Genomic DNA, 17,466 nt, shown 5'->3' on the forward strand with positions numbered 1-17,466 from the left:
TTATCAAAACATCCTGCTTCTCCACTTTTTTAAAAAAAGCATCAAGGTACCAGTTTGTAATAGTCAAACCTATCCACCGACAGACATTAAGAGTTTTAAACTCCTGCACACTCCTCCTTAACCACAAAGACCAAATACCACAATCAAACTTTACTACATTTCACTGCAATGTCTCCACTGTCCCCTACAAAACATTGGTCAGCATCATTGAGAACCATGTTCAGATAAAGCATATCCTAAATCTGATGTACTTTCCTGCCTATGGAGTGCCAGGGAATATGCTTGAAGTTCTTACCAGCTTTTGATTTCTCCCTTGCGAGCAATATTTGAACTGGCTCTGTAAGTGATAACAGAAAGCCTGCTTAGGGCCTACTCTACATCCCTACTGCTTTTGTATCTTATCTACAGAGGCCTGATTTCTTTTGCTTCTAATTGGCTTCAATCAACAGCTATATCAAGGAAGATGTATTTTTGTCACACTATTTCATGAACAGGGTCAAAATGTTTTCTGCCCTGATTTATTTGTCATTGCCTCAACACATATTTGTAAGCTGTACATTCAACATAAGATATACACCTAAAAATGTAAGTGCGTGCATATAAAATCATGAAGTGCAAATGGTTGTATACAGATGTGTCCAACCAATCACTGAAGGCTATCTGACACAAAACAGGCTTCTGTTAAGGGAAGAGTAGAAGATTGTCTTTGCCTTTTCTAATTTCTCCTGCAGCCCATTGTCTTACCTCCCATGCTATTCTTAAGGGCTCCTAATACTCTAAAGCAAACGGGGGGGGGGGGGGAGCAACACAGGGCAAATCAGTAAAAACCCTCCCAGATCAGGAAGTCCTCTGCAGGTTCCTGTTTGACTGTATCCAAAGTTAGTCATAGGAAGAGTAAACCCATTGAAATTAATGTACATGACTAATTTAGATCCATTAATTTTAACAGGTTTACTCTAAATCAGTGGTTCTTAACCTGGGGTGCACGCATCCCCGGGGGTGCGAGACACTTTTTCTAGGGGTGAGAGGCGTTGTTCAAGAGATTTTAAAAATTCATTTAAATAGAAGCAGAAAATTAACTATACAACCAAAGATTTTGGAAAACTGTCGTTTATCTTAACTAAGTTAGGCTAAAACACACATTAACATTTTATTTATTTAGTTAGTTATTGTATTTATATCCCGCCCCGTAGCTGAAGCTCTCTGGGCGGCTTACAATAACTAAAAACACTAAAAACAAATATACCAATTTAAAAACACATCTTTTAAACACAATTTAAAACACATGCTAAAATGCCTTGGGAGAAGAGGAAATAATAAAAATGAATGGTATTTTTTCAGGAGGCGCAAGAGCATATTTTGGAAATCCAAGGGGTGCTGGCAGTGGAAAAGGTTAAGAACCACTGCTCTAAATAAACTTAACTGGATACAACCCAGTATTTACAAAACATGAATATCATACAGGCATGCTCATAAGAGTAATTGGCTGGTGTTACTTCTTGAACACACACTATAGCAAACCCAGGTTTGTTGCTCAAGCCCTGTGGTTCCCAAACCTTTCCCCCATGGCTCACTTGAAAATTGTTGATGGTCTTGGTGGACCACTTAATAATTCTTCTGCCTGTTGTAGAAATTGTAATGTAGTGTGCTAGATGCTGTCTGATTTTTAACTGTATTTTTATTGCTTTTTATTTCTTGTGTTTTATTATATTGCAAGCAGCATTCCATAGAATTCAAATTGTAATGCAATAGAAGAAATACAAGCAGCAATTAAAAAACAATTAGAATCAACATGAATACTTAATGCAGACATGCCACAAACCACCTGAATGAAGCTCACGGATCAGTTTGGGAACCCGTGCTGTAGTCTATAGCATGTGAAACAGACTTTAACGATGTAAGCAAATACTTCAGAAGGTTTGGTGAGCATGGAGTGCCATTTTCAAGAACAGGATTAAGAAAGCATTCCACATTACACCTATTTAAGTCTTCATTTTACCAACAGTGTACTTTAAGTGTAGTGTAACATTTGATGAAAAATTTAAGATACATCACACTCCTTTGCTTGAATATGCAGCTAAGTGAATCTACGGTGTGCATCTGATAAGAGAATAAAGACAGAGAATGCAAACAAAAGATATTGCCTAATTTATCAATTCTACCTTCCTTCTCACCCATTAAAATAAGAGCCATATGATAGATGTTAACATTTGTTTATATTAACTAGCTAGAACAAGGCAAGGTAATATTTTGATGTATACAACCAGAGGTATAAGACCAAATGTTTAATGCAATGGTAATACCAGCCTCTTCAAATAACTTTTTTTTTTTAGATGAAGCAGAACATCAAATATTAAACTACCTACTTTTCCTATGGAAGGTTAGGGAGTGTAGAGCTGAAAGCATCAGCACAAGAAATGTTCACAAAGAAGCATTTTCAGAGCTTCATTAACAATTCTAGGTGGTTACCTAGTGGAAGAAAAGTTGAGGTGGAGGGCCAGGTCCCTCACTGATCTCAAAAGGTGTGTCTCAATACTGTATATCATTCTACAGCAGGTTACCTTTGAGATGTGTCCAGAAACTTCTGAGGATCCAGAATGCAATATTTATTTATTTATATCCTGTCCTTTCTCCCAGAAGGAGCCCAGGGTGGCAAACAAAAGCACCGAAAACACTATAAAAAGTCATAAAAACAGACTTTAAAATATATTAAAACAAAACATAATTAAAAACATTTTAAAAGCTTTGAAAACATCTATTTTTAAAAAAAGGTTTAATAACACATTAAAAAGCAATTCCCACAGACTGGGATAAGGTCTCTACTTAAAAAGCCTGTTGAAAGAGGAAGGTCTTCAGTAGGCACTGAAAAGGTAACAGAGATATCTAATATTTAAGGGGAGGGAATTTCAAAGAGTAGGTGCTGCCACACTGAAGGTCCGTTTCCTATGTTGTGCAGAATAGACCTCCTGATAAGATGGTATCTGCAAGAGGCCCTCACCTGCAGAGCGCAGTGATCAACTAGGTATATAAGGGATAAGATGGTCTTTCAGGTATTCTGGTACTTAGCTGTATAGGGGTTCGTACATCAAAACTAGAACCTTGAACTTAGCCTGGTAGCTAAAAGGTAGCCAGTGCAATTCTTTCAGCAGCAGGGTGACATGTTGGCGATATCCTGCCCCAGTGAGCAGTCTCGCCACTGTATTTTGCACCAGATGCAGCTTCCGGACCAACCTCAATGGTAGGCCCACACAGAGCACATTACAATAATCCAGCCTGGACATTATAGGCTGCTATTGGCTGCTGTCAGTTAACGGGAGAATAATACCTGTATTAAAACAGTTCTATAGGATTCTGGTCTGAGGCGGGGCCCAATTCAAAATGCTAGTTAGGTCCTATTCGACAGCTAGGGACCAGGATACCCAAATGGACTACCTTCTCCCATAGCAACTGGCCTACTCACTAAGATTTATTTCAGTGTCCCACCAATATCTAAGCCATGCTTAAGCTGTAATCCAATACATGCCTACTCAGAAGTAAGCTCCATTGGGTTCAATGGGACTTACTCCCAGGTACGTGTGCATTGGATTGCAGCCTTAGGATGTGGGAGAGGATCGTTTTGTAGCTGCACCTATTCTCTGGAATTGGCTGCCTAGTGAGGGTCCCCCATTCCCCCATATGACCTTCCACTCTTTTTGAGAAGGCATTTGTTAGCTTTAATTTCTCAACATACTAGTTTTGAATGTCTTTATCTGGTACTGTTCTGTGTATTAAGTTTATGTTTTTAATTCTTTTTGTTATGGTATATGCCAACTTGAGTATTAAAGAAAAAGTGGAATAAACATATTTAGTAGATATGTTACATTGAATTCAGTGTAATGTAGTCTATACTTGAACTCAAAACTAGTTATACACACACACTTGCAATCCTGAGAGCACTGTCAACTCAACTTCCTTTCACACTATGCTGTTCTAAAGGTGTACCGTCTCAGTACCCATGTCCTAGTGAGGTAAAGTCCTTACAATATCAACATGCTATCATGTGGGCAGAAAACACCCGGACTCAACCCACTCGCCCTTAAACTCCCATCTCTTTCAAGCAGGGGCTTGGGAGTCAACCCAATGTCAGCATTTTCCTCCTGAAGCTAAAAGACCGTCATCCACTTGGTCTTTGCCCAGGTTAAACATAATGACCTACATCCCACACAACCAATTTCATGTACCTCAGAGGACTTCAGATGTTTGTTTCTTGGATATCCTGACACATGGCAGCTCTCTTTTCAAAGTAAGCAGTTTTTCAACTTTACTTAGCGATACAGCATGGGGGTCTGCTATTCAAAAGTTAAGAAATGCACTGGGCATGCTCGAGTCTGAAGTACCACTTTGGATCCCAGCCAATATTAGAGAACAAAAGCAATGTGAAATCCTAATGAAAGCTTAGTTTTATGCACTGGACCATATCTACAAGTCAACTTCCTTCCATCTGGCATATCACAAACAGCAGCATCAGCCTTTGAGAATTTTATGTAGTACAGGACAGATGTCCCACTGCTTTCCCTTCAACTGGGAATCTCAGCCTTCATCTGCATGCCATTACGTTAGTCTTCATCAACTCAAACAATTCCTGCAATTTTACTTTTTGTTTAAGTTACTAAGATCTCATTACCCTCTTCTTTTTCATTATCTACCCAGCAGATTTGTTTCTTGTGACAATCTACAACTCATAGCTTTATACTTCACAATTGCTCTAAATCTTCTTCCAATTTTTTTTTCAGAAGACAAAGCAAATTCATCTTCTAGGGGGAAAATGCATTTTGTAAGAATGAAGTTTAAGAGAAGTACATTTTTCATGCCCAAAGCAAAATAGAGCAGGAGGGGATATTTGCTACTCAACAGCTTCTTTGGATGTGAAAATTACTGTGCAGCTCCTCTGTGAGCAAGCTACTGCAGAACAGAGTACTAATTAAGCATTAAGGAAAAACAAAATTAGTTGCATGTTTTAAATCTCCTTTTGGCAAGTACAATAGTGCAGTATTAATACAAGCAGTTTCATAAAATTAAAAAGGCATATTTCATCTCAGATAAAATTAGAGGACTGTTTTGTCAGCTAAAGTGTGCTGGATCTTTTCAAGCATTAAACCAATACATTTTCTCAGAGTTGGGAAAAGAAGTGTGACTTCTAGACAAAATGGAGCCAACAACAGTTTAAGATCATTTTCTGTTTATTGTTTTATTTATACACATTACAACAATCAAATGGATATAAAGACTTGATTAACAAAAGCCAGCTTCCCCCTGAACAAGCATATAAAGTTGCTGGCAGGTGCTTTTTTTTTTTTTAAGGAAGAGGAGAAAAATGCAAAGGCTCATCTACACTATAGCCTTCATTCTTTTTGTCTTAGCTTCCTTCCAAAGAAACCCCAGAAATGCAGTTCCGTATGGAGAGTAGGATGCCTTCCACAAGGGGTCAAAGTCTCAACATAATATACAATTTCCTTTTTCAAACTGAATCCCAAAACCAGCATGATGCCAAGATACCAGGAAGATGAGGATTATGCCAAAGATACAGGGCAGAGCAACTACGTCATGGTACCACCACCTAAATGGCAGCTCTTAGTTCAGTACTGCTGGTTTAGGATGATGCCTTAGGCTTCTCTTTGGTTTATGGATATAACTCATCTTGCTTCTCCCAGAGTGCTTCAGAGAAAGCCTAACAATTACTCCAATGGGCAGAGAGACACACAAGTTTGCTTTGCTAGTACAGATATACCCCAAAAGCAAATCTTATGCAGCATCTCCATCAAGTACTGCAGGCATTAATGCCCATTATGTTTGCTTAAGGCAGAGTTCAAGAAGTGCCAAAAATAAACAATGCAGCAAAGAGGCTAATGGGAAAATGGGGAAGCATACATAAAAGCAGTAATGGCAACTTTTCACATGAATTGAGCCTCCACCCATCCTACAGTCTAAACCTGCCACAAGGGCTTTAGTCATGGAGCAAGAGAAAAGAGAAGCTGTTGCATTACTTAAGTGATCCATGAGATTCCAATATATAGAGTGAGGTGGCAGACAGAGTTGTTCTGTAACAAAAGATAAAGAATGTTAACAAGTTATCTAGCAAGAACAATCCACTTCGGGCTTAGGGCGGTATATAAATTAAATTAAATAAATAAATAAAATGAATGCAAGAACAACTGAAGCAGATCTTTCCAAGTTCTTGCTTTAAAGACAAACAGAGCTAAGTCAACATACATATACTGAAACAGGACAAAGTACCTCTGTACAGTCATCCCCTCCTATCAGCAGCTTAAATATTCCCAGGTATCAGGCTAGTCTTGAGCAAAGTATTTGAGAACCAAATGTTATTATAATGATGTTTTGATTGATTTTTTAAGATTCAACCATATCTAGAAACCATACTCTGCAAAGCCCTGCAAAAAAGCCTGATTTGCAGTCACTCACCTGGTCACTTCTGGTGAGTAAAAGTCAAATCCAAGTAAGTAGCCAAGCATCTTCATAAACCAAAGAAGAATGGTTGTTCTCCTTTTAGGCCATTAGTGTTCCACAGATGACTTTTGAGATATATATAGGGTAGTAACCCTCCTGGACTTACTTGCAACGGTGTAGTTCAAGATATACTGGAGTTCAGCTCTGGTTACTCAGAAGTGTGGATATGCTAAGGCATTCTGCACATTTTGAAAGCCCCCTCTAAGACATATGCTCCAAGACTGAGCCCTGGCTTAATTGAAGCTTTGGTTTCACACTTAAGTGGTGGCTGGACTGTATCCTGAGTAAGGAAGAGGGAGGGAAATCCAAACACTAGTAAACAAGTTCTACAGTCAAGGTCACATAAACATTAACTTGGCTAGTTCAATAACCTTTCACAACCTGGACAGACACTTTAAGTGGTAATTCCTTCACTGGCAGAGATGGAGCAAATGATCCAGTATTTTATTGCCACATATCATTACTGACTCAATACCCAGTTCCAAACTACTTCAAGACTTTTAAAGCCACCATAAACACAGTTCAATGGTATTTGGGATACATTTTCATAAACAGGTAATTAATATGAATCCTAAAATGTGCCTGTTATTCAGTGAGTTTTTACATAAAAGTACTGTAACTGAATCTCATCCTTTTGCAAAGATATTTCATTACAAGTGTACGTATTGAACCTTTTGATCTTAATGTAATTTCAAGTATTACAAGTTGGCTTTCATTGTGAATTTGAGCCAAAGTTGACAGAGTTCAATAACTTGACTAACCATCCATGTATACTCCTCATTACCCAAGTAATAGATTTCTCAAAGCAGACATAAGGCGATACAAGAAACAGATACCATTTCCAGGACTAACGCAAAGCAGAATTAGATTTCAACACAAACATTATTAAGTGTGTAATCCTGTTATTTAGAGGGTAAAGAGCATAATATGTATGATGTAAAAGCAAGAAGAATAAAGGATGACAACACTAATTGTAAATAGGATGCTATTTGAGCTTCAATCATAGTGAAGAAAAACTACATATATACTTGATTACAGGATTCTTCTGCAACAGTGTAGAACGTTTGCAGCATACTTTTTAGGAATGAGATATAATTAAGCTTGAGCAGTTCTGTTCTCTATGCAGCACTAACTGCAGACAAGTTCAATGCAACACTCCTAAAGTATGACAGAAATGAAGTACATACAGTTTTCCGTACAGTTGTATTGCTAGGCAGGCACTGAAGAAATGCCATTAGGGATGGACAGCTTTAAGAACTACTTCACATTTTCAATCACATTTTCAAAATGTGTTTCTACCATTGTAAGAGCCAGGGATGGCACTCAATGTTAGTCCTACTCAGAGTAGACCCACTGGTGTTAATGGGCATAACCAACGTAGGTTTATTAATTTCAATGGATCTGTTCTGTGTAGGATGAGTGCTGAATACAACCCTAGTTTTCACTTTATTTTTAAAACACAAGCAAAGGCTAAGGCTCCCAAGACCTATAGATTTCAAAGAAAACCCTCAAGAGCCACTTGTTGGCCGCTACCAAAAGTCCCTGCATCAAATGAAGAGTGTTATTCTGTGCCCCTGTAGCTTTTACTTGTATGCAGCAATTATTTTCTGATACCAAAGCAGCAGCAATATTAAACACAACAGCAAGTCCAACTATTTGACATCCTTCACCAATGTTTTGTCATCTTCATATCCTTTAGAATTAGCTTGCATGTCTTGAAAAAACACAGTGTCTGACATCTGTTCTGTGGGAGATTAAAGACAACTTTCCGTTTGTATTCCCCAAAGTCTCTGCCTACTACAACAAGTTCAAAACATCAAATTCTAACAAAACTCTGTACTTTCTGACCAGTGTATGAGGTGCAGAGTGGGGTTTTTGGCCACTTTGGTAGCAAGAATATCAACTGAAAATATTTTAAAGAATGTATCCTGCTATATGATCCAGGCAGAAAGTAGGACATGAACAAACTCTTCATCACTATCTAAAATGGACTTTCATAGTCCAAGGACAAGTTTAGGCTACTCCCTCCTGATAAGGTGAAAAGAATTTAAAACTAACAAAGTTCCTGTTCATATTACATCTGCCCTAGTTTTAAGATCTGCCAACAGAAATTATTGTAGAGTATGGGAGGAAAATATTCATAATTCAATCTTACTCACAATTTTAATAATCTGTCCCAACACTATGGTTTTACAGTTTTCCCCTTAATCCAAATATATTTGATCACATCTGCCACTATGGTTCCAATGAATGAATTCCAATTCATTTTCACTTTTCATTTTGACAAGTCTAAAATAAAACTTAAGACAAATGTTACACTAAGATAGTTTTGCATGCCTCATACGCAGTTAGAGTTTGCTTTTCCATTTCAAGCATCAAACATTACAAAGAAGTCTTCAGCCCATGAGGCCAAACATACACAAGGAGGGCACAGAGGGAAGCAGGTTTGCAAAACTAGCTAAAAACGGCATTTCTTATCACTCCTTCAGGTTTTGTAGTGCAGCTATAACAAAGGAGTACAAAAGGGTTATTTGCCAATCATGATATCAAATATCAATTTCATCATGTCTGAGGCAGAGACAAGTTCAAATTAATGCACAATCAACTATGCAGGACTCAAAGGCAAAGGGAGCAGCCCAAAATAGTTACAAACTTGTACAAATGTCAGAGAAGGCAGGTGCATGGATATTGGATCATGGCCAAAGAGTTACTCGAGGGCTTGTCTGCAACAAGTACAATTTAACTTTTTCTTCTTTTGACTTTGTGCCCACAAGCCACAAAGTGATTTTGTAACTCTTGTCAGTTTTTTAGAACTGCTCGTCACAGGGAAGGTAGACCTAATGTTTGAGCATGGGAAGTCTAAAGCTCCCCCTTGAGTGTGTGATCTAGCTGTGCTATTTTTGGGACCCTGGCCACTGTATATATATTTTCTTTCAGAGAGAAAGAGAGTGTATGTGAAGCCATGGAGCAAGAATGCCTGGCACGCCAGCTGAAACTGACAAGATGAAGTTAATTGAATTGTTTCGTTTCCATCTCACTCTCTAGTCTCCAATATATACACTCAAACTCAGGGGCTTACCATCAATACACATGCACGCTCAGTTTTCCAATTACTTTGAAATTCAAACAGCAAGAGGTTTTGTCAGAAGAGACTCATGGCATGCATGTATATGGCAATCATGGCCAAACCTACTACTGTACAGCAGTAGATACATTATTGCTTTTCCTCACTAGAGAGTTTGAACAGTCTGGAATTTAGGGAGCTTTGCTAGAGACCCCAGAAATAAAGAAAGTGTTCCTTTAAAGAATTTCTATAGTTTCACAAGTATTCTTGCATCATGTTTCAGAATTCTTGTGCTGCCTACAAGAGATTAGATCCAAGCGAATACTACATGCACAAAGCCAGTCTACACGAGATTTCAAGGACATACAAGAAAGCTTCAGATAAACCTTAAAAGACAAAGTCTGGTGTTTTGATATCCACATTTATCTTCACCTTAAGTTAAAAACCCTGGGCTATTACTAACACTGGTGTTTAAATTTGTCAGATGTGTTTCCCAATACAGTGGAAGTCAATTACTTGCAGAGATTAGTTCATATGTTCTTCCATAACTGAACTTTAGCACCAGCAATTAAAAAATAAAGCAGCTCAAGCTAAAACTAATTTTTGTTTTCATAAACTTCAAAGGGCTTTTGATATGTTCTTCTTTTTTGCTTCTTTTTCTAAAGAACAATAGAGCCCTCTAGTGGAAAAAGATAAACGACTGCTAACTTACTCCACTCACAGGCAAGGAACACAAGACATAGCAGCCAAACACACATTATTTTTACATATGTTTATCTTACATTTCTGCTTTACAATACATTGGAGGAGCTAAGAGAAGTAAAAATCCAATAATGTTAAAGCCACAACCAAAATATACATCATTCTCCACCAAGTGCACAAAACAGAAACATACAATAACTTTACCAGTTAACAGAAACAGACCCTCCAAAGCATGCCTGATTAGGCATATGAACGTGTAACATTATATATTTTAAATTGAATTTGGATATTGTGAATTTTCAAAACCTGTAACTAAATTGCACTTCTTTCTTAGAAATACAGGAAAAGAGATTAGCTGGCAATTATGACCATATGTATTTAAAGACAGTCAGTGAATTGTTTTTGTGCACCACAAAAATGCAGACGACTAAGTTGGCAACACCTTCAGTTGCAAGTGAGTAGGGCACAAGAACTCAGCCCAGCAACTAAATTTTAAAAAATGCATTTCTAGAAGTTGCTGAAACTGTGGTGTACTCGGAGAGAGAAAAATCCACCCTTTCAAGCCTCTTGAAAAAAATTTCACTCTCGTTTTAGAGGGACTAGAAACCAACAACTTAACTGTCAAAGATCTTTTTTCTTCATGGTAGCTTGATATTTTTAAACTGCAAGTATGCTTCCTTCCTAATTAATTTTGGAGCTTCATAGTTTGATGTGATAATTAATGCCTATTCTTTTTGAAAACAGTGTTTAAATCACCATAGGAGACAGCATTAACCGGCACATGCATACTAGTGGTATAAATAACAAACTTAACTCCTTTTTACTTAACACAGTTATTTGCTTCATTGGTATTATGAGCTACTGCTTTGGACTAAATAATGAGGCAACTACTTTGTACCAAAGCTATCTAGAAGAACAACTGCCAAGAAGTTACCTATGTCCTAAAACTCTATAGAGTATTATTTACATGCAAGACAAGTTGTGTAATGCATCATTTCTGAGCATGGAGTAATCCCAAGCCTTCTCCTACCTTCTCTTAGTGAAAGACTGTATTTCTACATTTGGTGCTAAAGCCCAAATCAGAAGCGGGACAAGTTCCTGCAGAGATGAACCCTTACATGAAAATAAGATGTCAGTGGGACTTGCATCCAAGTAACTGAACTTAATGAAATATCAGTTTTTATACAGAAGTATACAATATACAGCACTGGTAAACCTAATATTTTGTAAAGAAGAGTTCTGAAAACAACTGCATGCATTTAACACACACAAACTCATTGATCCAGTTTGAGTCTTTGCTACAATTCTGAATTGACCTACCTATTCCTGAATTTGCTCCAGTGATTATGACCACTTTTCCACTCATATCACGGCCTTGAAGTATTTCCATTGCAGTGGTGTTTCCATCATACTTCCGCTTGGCATTTGGTTTCATTGGATTATCTTCCACTGTAAATGCCAGTCTTGGGTCAAGGTATGTTGTCCTTTTGTTTATGTGGCTTAAGGGAAATAAGACGTAATTGACATGCTAAGTTATCTTGCTTCTGTAACAATGCAAACACTGCGAAATACTTTAAATCAAAACACTGTTATGTCAATATTCTCAGTTTCATCTGTGTTACAATACATACAAACAGAATTGATACTTGCTACCCCGCTAATTTCACAATCCTGGAGAAATGGAAAATTGCATTTTAGTGCCTCATATCATAGATTTCCAGTTTTTGTCAAATATACCTGAGAGAAGATTAACTGTCTTCTGATCTGCAAGACAGAAATACAGAAATGAACTATGCCATATGCCTTCAGGTTAGCACCTCACCCCTACTTTCCTGGGGAAAGAAGCATAGTTCATTGTTCAATCCCTGGCATCTCCAAATAGTGCTAGGAATGTTCTGTTCCCTGTGTGAAACCCTGCAAAGCATCCAGTCAGTGTGGACAATACTGAGCTAGATGGGCCAATTGTCACTTGGCATAAGGCAGTAAGTTTCCTTTGTGATCTACTCACTTAAAATGAGTCAATCTTCCTCTCCCACTTTTTCACAGTACTAGTTTGTCCTATCATATCTTTTCTATCAGAGTTCTCATGTTCAACAGGCTAGTCAGCAATACTTTCCTCCAACTCACTTCCATTGCCCACCTCCTTTTCGTGTTCCTCCCCACTCTCTCCCCCAGGCCAAGTATCCCATTCTGGAGGAACCCATCTCAGCATGATCTTGCTTTAAGTATAGCAAAAGCTAGAGAGGCTGCTTCCAAGAAGGGAAGATTCCACTTGCTATTTACCATTTCTGTGCGGAGACCCTATACTTTTCCAAGACGATATGGAAATATTTCTGCATTTCTGGCACAGAATCCGTGTCTTATTACAAAACAAGGTTTTTCAGCACATTCATTGCTGCTTAACAGAAGACACTAATTGAAGACATTCAGCTGGGCGTGGTGGGATGTGCCTGCAATTCAGCTAATCCAGAGGCTGAGGCCGACAGACTGCTTGAGCTCAAGAGTTCGGAGCTGCTGTAGCCTATACCAATGGGGAAGGGCCACAGCCCAGTGGTACAGCATCTGCCTTAAATGCAGAAGGTCCCAAATTCAATCTGTGGCATCTCCAAGTAGGGCTGGGAGAGTTCCCTGCCTGAAATCATGGAGATCCACTGCAAGTCAGTGTAGACAATACTGAAATAGATTTACCAATAGTCAGACACAGTATAAGGCAGCTACTCCATGTTCTTAGAGTAGACAATGCTGGGTCAGATAGACAAATAATCTAACCTGGTATAATGCAGCTTCCTACGTTTAATAAAGTTGAACCAAAACTTGGCAACAGAACCTTATTCGTCTAGAGGACAGGTGGAGAAGGGAGAGGAGTCACTGCTTTAAATTCTATGCTTGTCATTTAACACTCAGGATATTCCTAACTTTGAAAACTCAAATCCTCATGTGAAAAAGGTGTAATTTCAGAATGCATATGCAGAGATGAAGTTCTTTGCATCTCTCCAAGCATGATCATGTAACATTCTTAATACAGAGTTACTATTACTACACATTCAGACAGCATTAAGCACTTGATTCTCATCTCTGAACAGAGAATCAAGTCTCTGCTGCCCAATATTGCAAGTACAAAAACTGCATAAGACATTGTGCCTCAAAACTGTTACATTTTTGAAACAAGCAAGGAAAACTTTGTTCTGTAATCAAGCCAGCCTTGCATGCCAATGACTTCTACCTTGAAATGCCTTTTACAATTGTGTACTTCATACAAGAATCATCTCACTTTGGTTTTTTCATGTTTATGTAGTCCTCCCCACAATGCCTTAATGCTTTATTTGCAGTTGCCACGTTTTGTGAAATAGCTTCACTTCATGCCATGTTTGCTCGGATGTGTGTGCATTTTGCCCTGCATTAGTTAGCAAACCTATACTGCTAGGTCACTTGCCATGGATCCTAACTAAAGCTTTGTAACCCACACGATGGTCCAGAAGTTGCAACTGCTGTAAAATGCAGCCGACAGGGTACTCATGGGTGCCTCTGACTATTTGCATATAACAACAATCCTAAAAGAACTGCACTGGTTGCCAACTGCCTTCCCAGCCTGATTTAAGGCGCTTATAACGTTTGAAGTCCTAAATAACAGTGACAGTGTCTGAAAGAACTTCTCCCATACTGACCTGCACAAGCAGTAAGATCTACATGGGAAGATCTGTGGTTCCCGCACCCAACAGGGTTTGTGGGAGTGAGAGATCTGCAGAAAGGCATGCTGCAGAGGCAGCCTATGGAATGACCTCTCTTGTGATGTATCTCTCACATCATTGTTCTCGTTTCATTGGCAGGTAAAGCCTAACCTTTTTGTGTAAATTAGGTATATTAGGAAAATCAGGATGACTGTTGGTCGCTGCTGTTTTGTTTTATAGCTCTCCAGTTTTATGGTGGAGCTTAGCACTACATTGTTTTAACAGCAATTTTGTTGTCTATGTATCTCTGCCTTGGAACCTTTGGATGAATGGCAATTATACACATTTTTAATAAATTAGGGTTTTTGAACTGCATTTATATGGTTTTATCACACACAATTTCAAGGAGGTGCTTACGGTCTTTTAGGAATGCAATTATTTCCAAATCTACAAACCACAAAATCCTGCACAGCAATCTCACAGGCTCTACCAGCAACAGGATTATTCAGGGAGTCAGTCAAGAGAGAGATATTTTGCATTTTTAGTATATGTTCAGCTTTCACCTGTAAGTATTTCTGCAATTTGAAGGACCTGCTCATCCTTTTAAGCAATATTATAAATATATACAAGTTGTACTGGATTAAATCATGGTCCTGTTTGCAATGCATTTCTCACTAAAGATTTCAGAAATCTCTAAGAGACATAAGAAGCAACTATCCATGATTTAAATGCATAAAAATGATATTTAAAAAGCAGGGATTTATTGCTAGAAACAGCAGAAATCTATAACAGCTGTGGCAATCTTAAACCTACAGACAAATATGAAGGCATGGCTTCTCTTATTTGAGTATTCCATTATTGTTTTGCCCCTGTTGCACAAGAGGCTGAAAGTCCATGAAGACTAGTTATCAGTTACTTCAGTACAGATTAGCTGTCTTCGAGTAAAAATGAAGTACTATTTAGCCATGACAATTAAGAAACCTGAATAGGTTACAACTGAAGGCCAATTGAGATATTACTGGCTTAAGTTTTCAGTTCTGTGTGTTGAAAGGTTGCAGAAAAATAGCTACAAGCTGGAGTCTCATGACATCTGACTATATGAAGCTCCTTTAAACAGAGTCAGACTATCAAACCCAGTTTGGTTCATTCCGACAATGGCTCTCAGGCAGAGGAATCAAATCTAACAACATAAAGAGCCCTACTGGATCAGGCCAATGGCCCTTCTAGTCCAGCATCCTGTTCTCGAGTGGCCAACCAGATGGCTATGGGAAGTCCTAAAGCAGGACTTGAGTGTAATAGCACTTCCCAATGGGTTTACTAGATTCGGAGGTGTACTGTCTCTGACAGTGTAGGTAGAACCTAGCAATCGTGGCTAGTAGCTATCAACAGCCGTTATTCTCCATTATTTTTTCTAATCCTCTTTTAAAGCCATCCAGTTTGCTGGCTATCATTACCTTTTGTTGGAGTAAATTCCATAGGTTAACTATACGGTGTGTGATGTAGTGTTTTCTTTTTGTCTGTGCTGTTATTTTGCAACATTTTGGGGACCTATTGGTAGCCGAATGCCTATTGGTATGCAGGCCTCAGTCGTACTAGGTTGAAAACTTGTTTATGTCTCCCTTTTTATTATCTAAAAGCTTTTTTTAAAAAATAGTTGGGACCACTCTTGAAGTGCACTGTTAGGGTGGCAACTGTATACTTACTCTGAGAAGTGTAAGGAAGGAGGTTTTGGAAACTAGTGGCCATCGTAATAATTTAACTGTCACTTGTGACAGAATCATCCCCCACCCTCCCACCCCGGAATCATATACAACAGTTCTCTCACTTACTCAACAAAGTAGACTTGTCCATTTTCATCAGTTTCTTGCTCCCACCCATATGGCAAATCTAAAAAAAACAGAATAAATTCAGTGGAATTTTAAAAGTGATTTAAGTCTTTCAGCTCAAATTGTTTAGCTATATATCCTCAGCAGGACCTCATCTTCAGTTGAAAAGAGTGGCAAAGACAAGACATATGGGACACTGGCAAACCAGGAAAACTCAGGAAAGAGAATAAGACATTAAAAAAGGAAGGAAATTAACAAATTAACCCTGCAGATGTTTTTAATGCTATAATCCTATGTGCACTCACTTTAGACTAAGTACACATTGAATTCCATGGCATTTACGTCCACACAAACAGGTACTGGATCAGGCTGAAAAACTGGCAGAACACCTGCTTAGTAGTCAGCGGCCCATAAGAGATACAGTTTGTTATCACCCATCTTCCTCTGAAGGTTTATCCATAACACCACATATAAGAGAAGATCTACAATTACTAAAGTAAGAAAATAAAGAGGGGAAACCATTGTATCCACAGCAAGGATACCTGTGGGCATGCATCTGAAATAGGAGGGTCATGACCACAGCCACTGGCATTTCATGTTGGGCACAAGCCAATGTTTAGCTTTCATTACACAACATTCCCACCACCCCCAATTCATGCAGGTCAATTAGTTCTTCTGGAACCAGATTTTATAAGGGGAAAACAATGAGAGAATAGCTACAGTAATTTCCTTCCACTGCAGAAGAAGCCTCAGGGACAGTTCTTCTCAATCATCCCAGACTGCAGGACACAGAATAATGGGATCAAGTTGCAGGAAGCCAGATTTTGACTGGACATCAGGAAAAACTTCCTAACTGTTAGAGCCATACTACAATGGAACCAATTACCTAGAGAGGTAGTGGGCTCTCCGACACTGGAGGCATTCAAGAGGCAGCTGGACAGCCATCTGTCAGGAACGCTTTGATTTGGATTCCTGCATTGAGCAGGGGGTTGGACTTGATGGCCTTATAGGCCCCTTCTAACTCTACTATTCTATGATTCCAGATTAATGGTTTAAAGACAAGGATCGGGGTCCTCCTGTGAAACAAGTATTCAGATCATGTTTCCCCAGCAACGAAGACAGTTATCTGCATTCATTTTCTGATTACAAGTTACCAAACTGATAGCTCAGGTATGAACATTTTTGTTAATGCTATACATGTTCTTTAAGTGCATTAATTGTTAGCATTTTAAAAAATAAGGTCTTCCATTATTTTTCCTGAAGATTTTACTTGGAAAAATAATATACTGATAAAGTGATAGACTGATTTACTAGTATTAGTCTGCAAAAACTAGACACAAACCTCCTGCAACTCGTTTTCGTTTCCCAGATTTAGGATGATCCCACTGAGTTCTCTCTTCCAGATGACTGAAAAGAAGAATTTTAAAGCATCATGAAGAAATATTTTTCACAAAGTGAAATCTCAATGGTATAACTAGTATATTAACACTGTCTAGCCAATCTTCCTCGTCCAAAAACTTTTGGAGTAAAGCAACATACTCTCTCTACCAATGGCTTCTAGCTGCTTTTGGGTACCAATAATTTCTACAGCACTTAAGTGAGAGAATGTGGGTGACTGATTAATTCATACTAAAGCACTGCTTACAAACCAGACAAAAAAAACAACCTCTCCAGAGGATTATTAAGGAACAGAATTAGCATC

The 17,466-nt window shown here is 38.5% G+C and overlaps 1 protein-coding gene across 12 annotated transcripts in view; it reads right to left on the minus strand.

The window, feature by feature from the left end:
* The window catches only part of WWOX (WW domain containing oxidoreductase), a 797,581-nt gene that overhangs the window by 763,070 nt on the left and 17,045 nt on the right, over positions 1-17,466 (minus strand). For all 12 annotated transcript variants that reach the window (XM_061594672.1, XM_061594680.1, XM_061594677.1 and 9 more), the window contains exons 2-4: positions 17,107-17,171; positions 15,768-15,825; positions 11,591-11,769 (exon numbers count right to left, since the gene is read on the minus strand). In XM_061594672.1, coding sequence (XP_061450656.1) covers positions 11,591-11,769; positions 15,768-15,825; positions 17,107-17,171 — 302 coding nt within the window. The remainder of the gene's footprint in view (positions 1-11,590; positions 11,770-15,767; positions 15,826-17,106; positions 17,172-17,466) is intronic.

This window comes from Rhineura floridana, chromosome 13 (assembly GCF_030035675.1).
Source record: "Rhineura floridana isolate rRhiFlo1 chromosome 13, rRhiFlo1.hap2, whole genome shotgun sequence".
Lineage (NCBI taxonomy): Eukaryota > Metazoa > Chordata > Lepidosauria > Squamata > Rhineuridae > Rhineura > Rhineura floridana.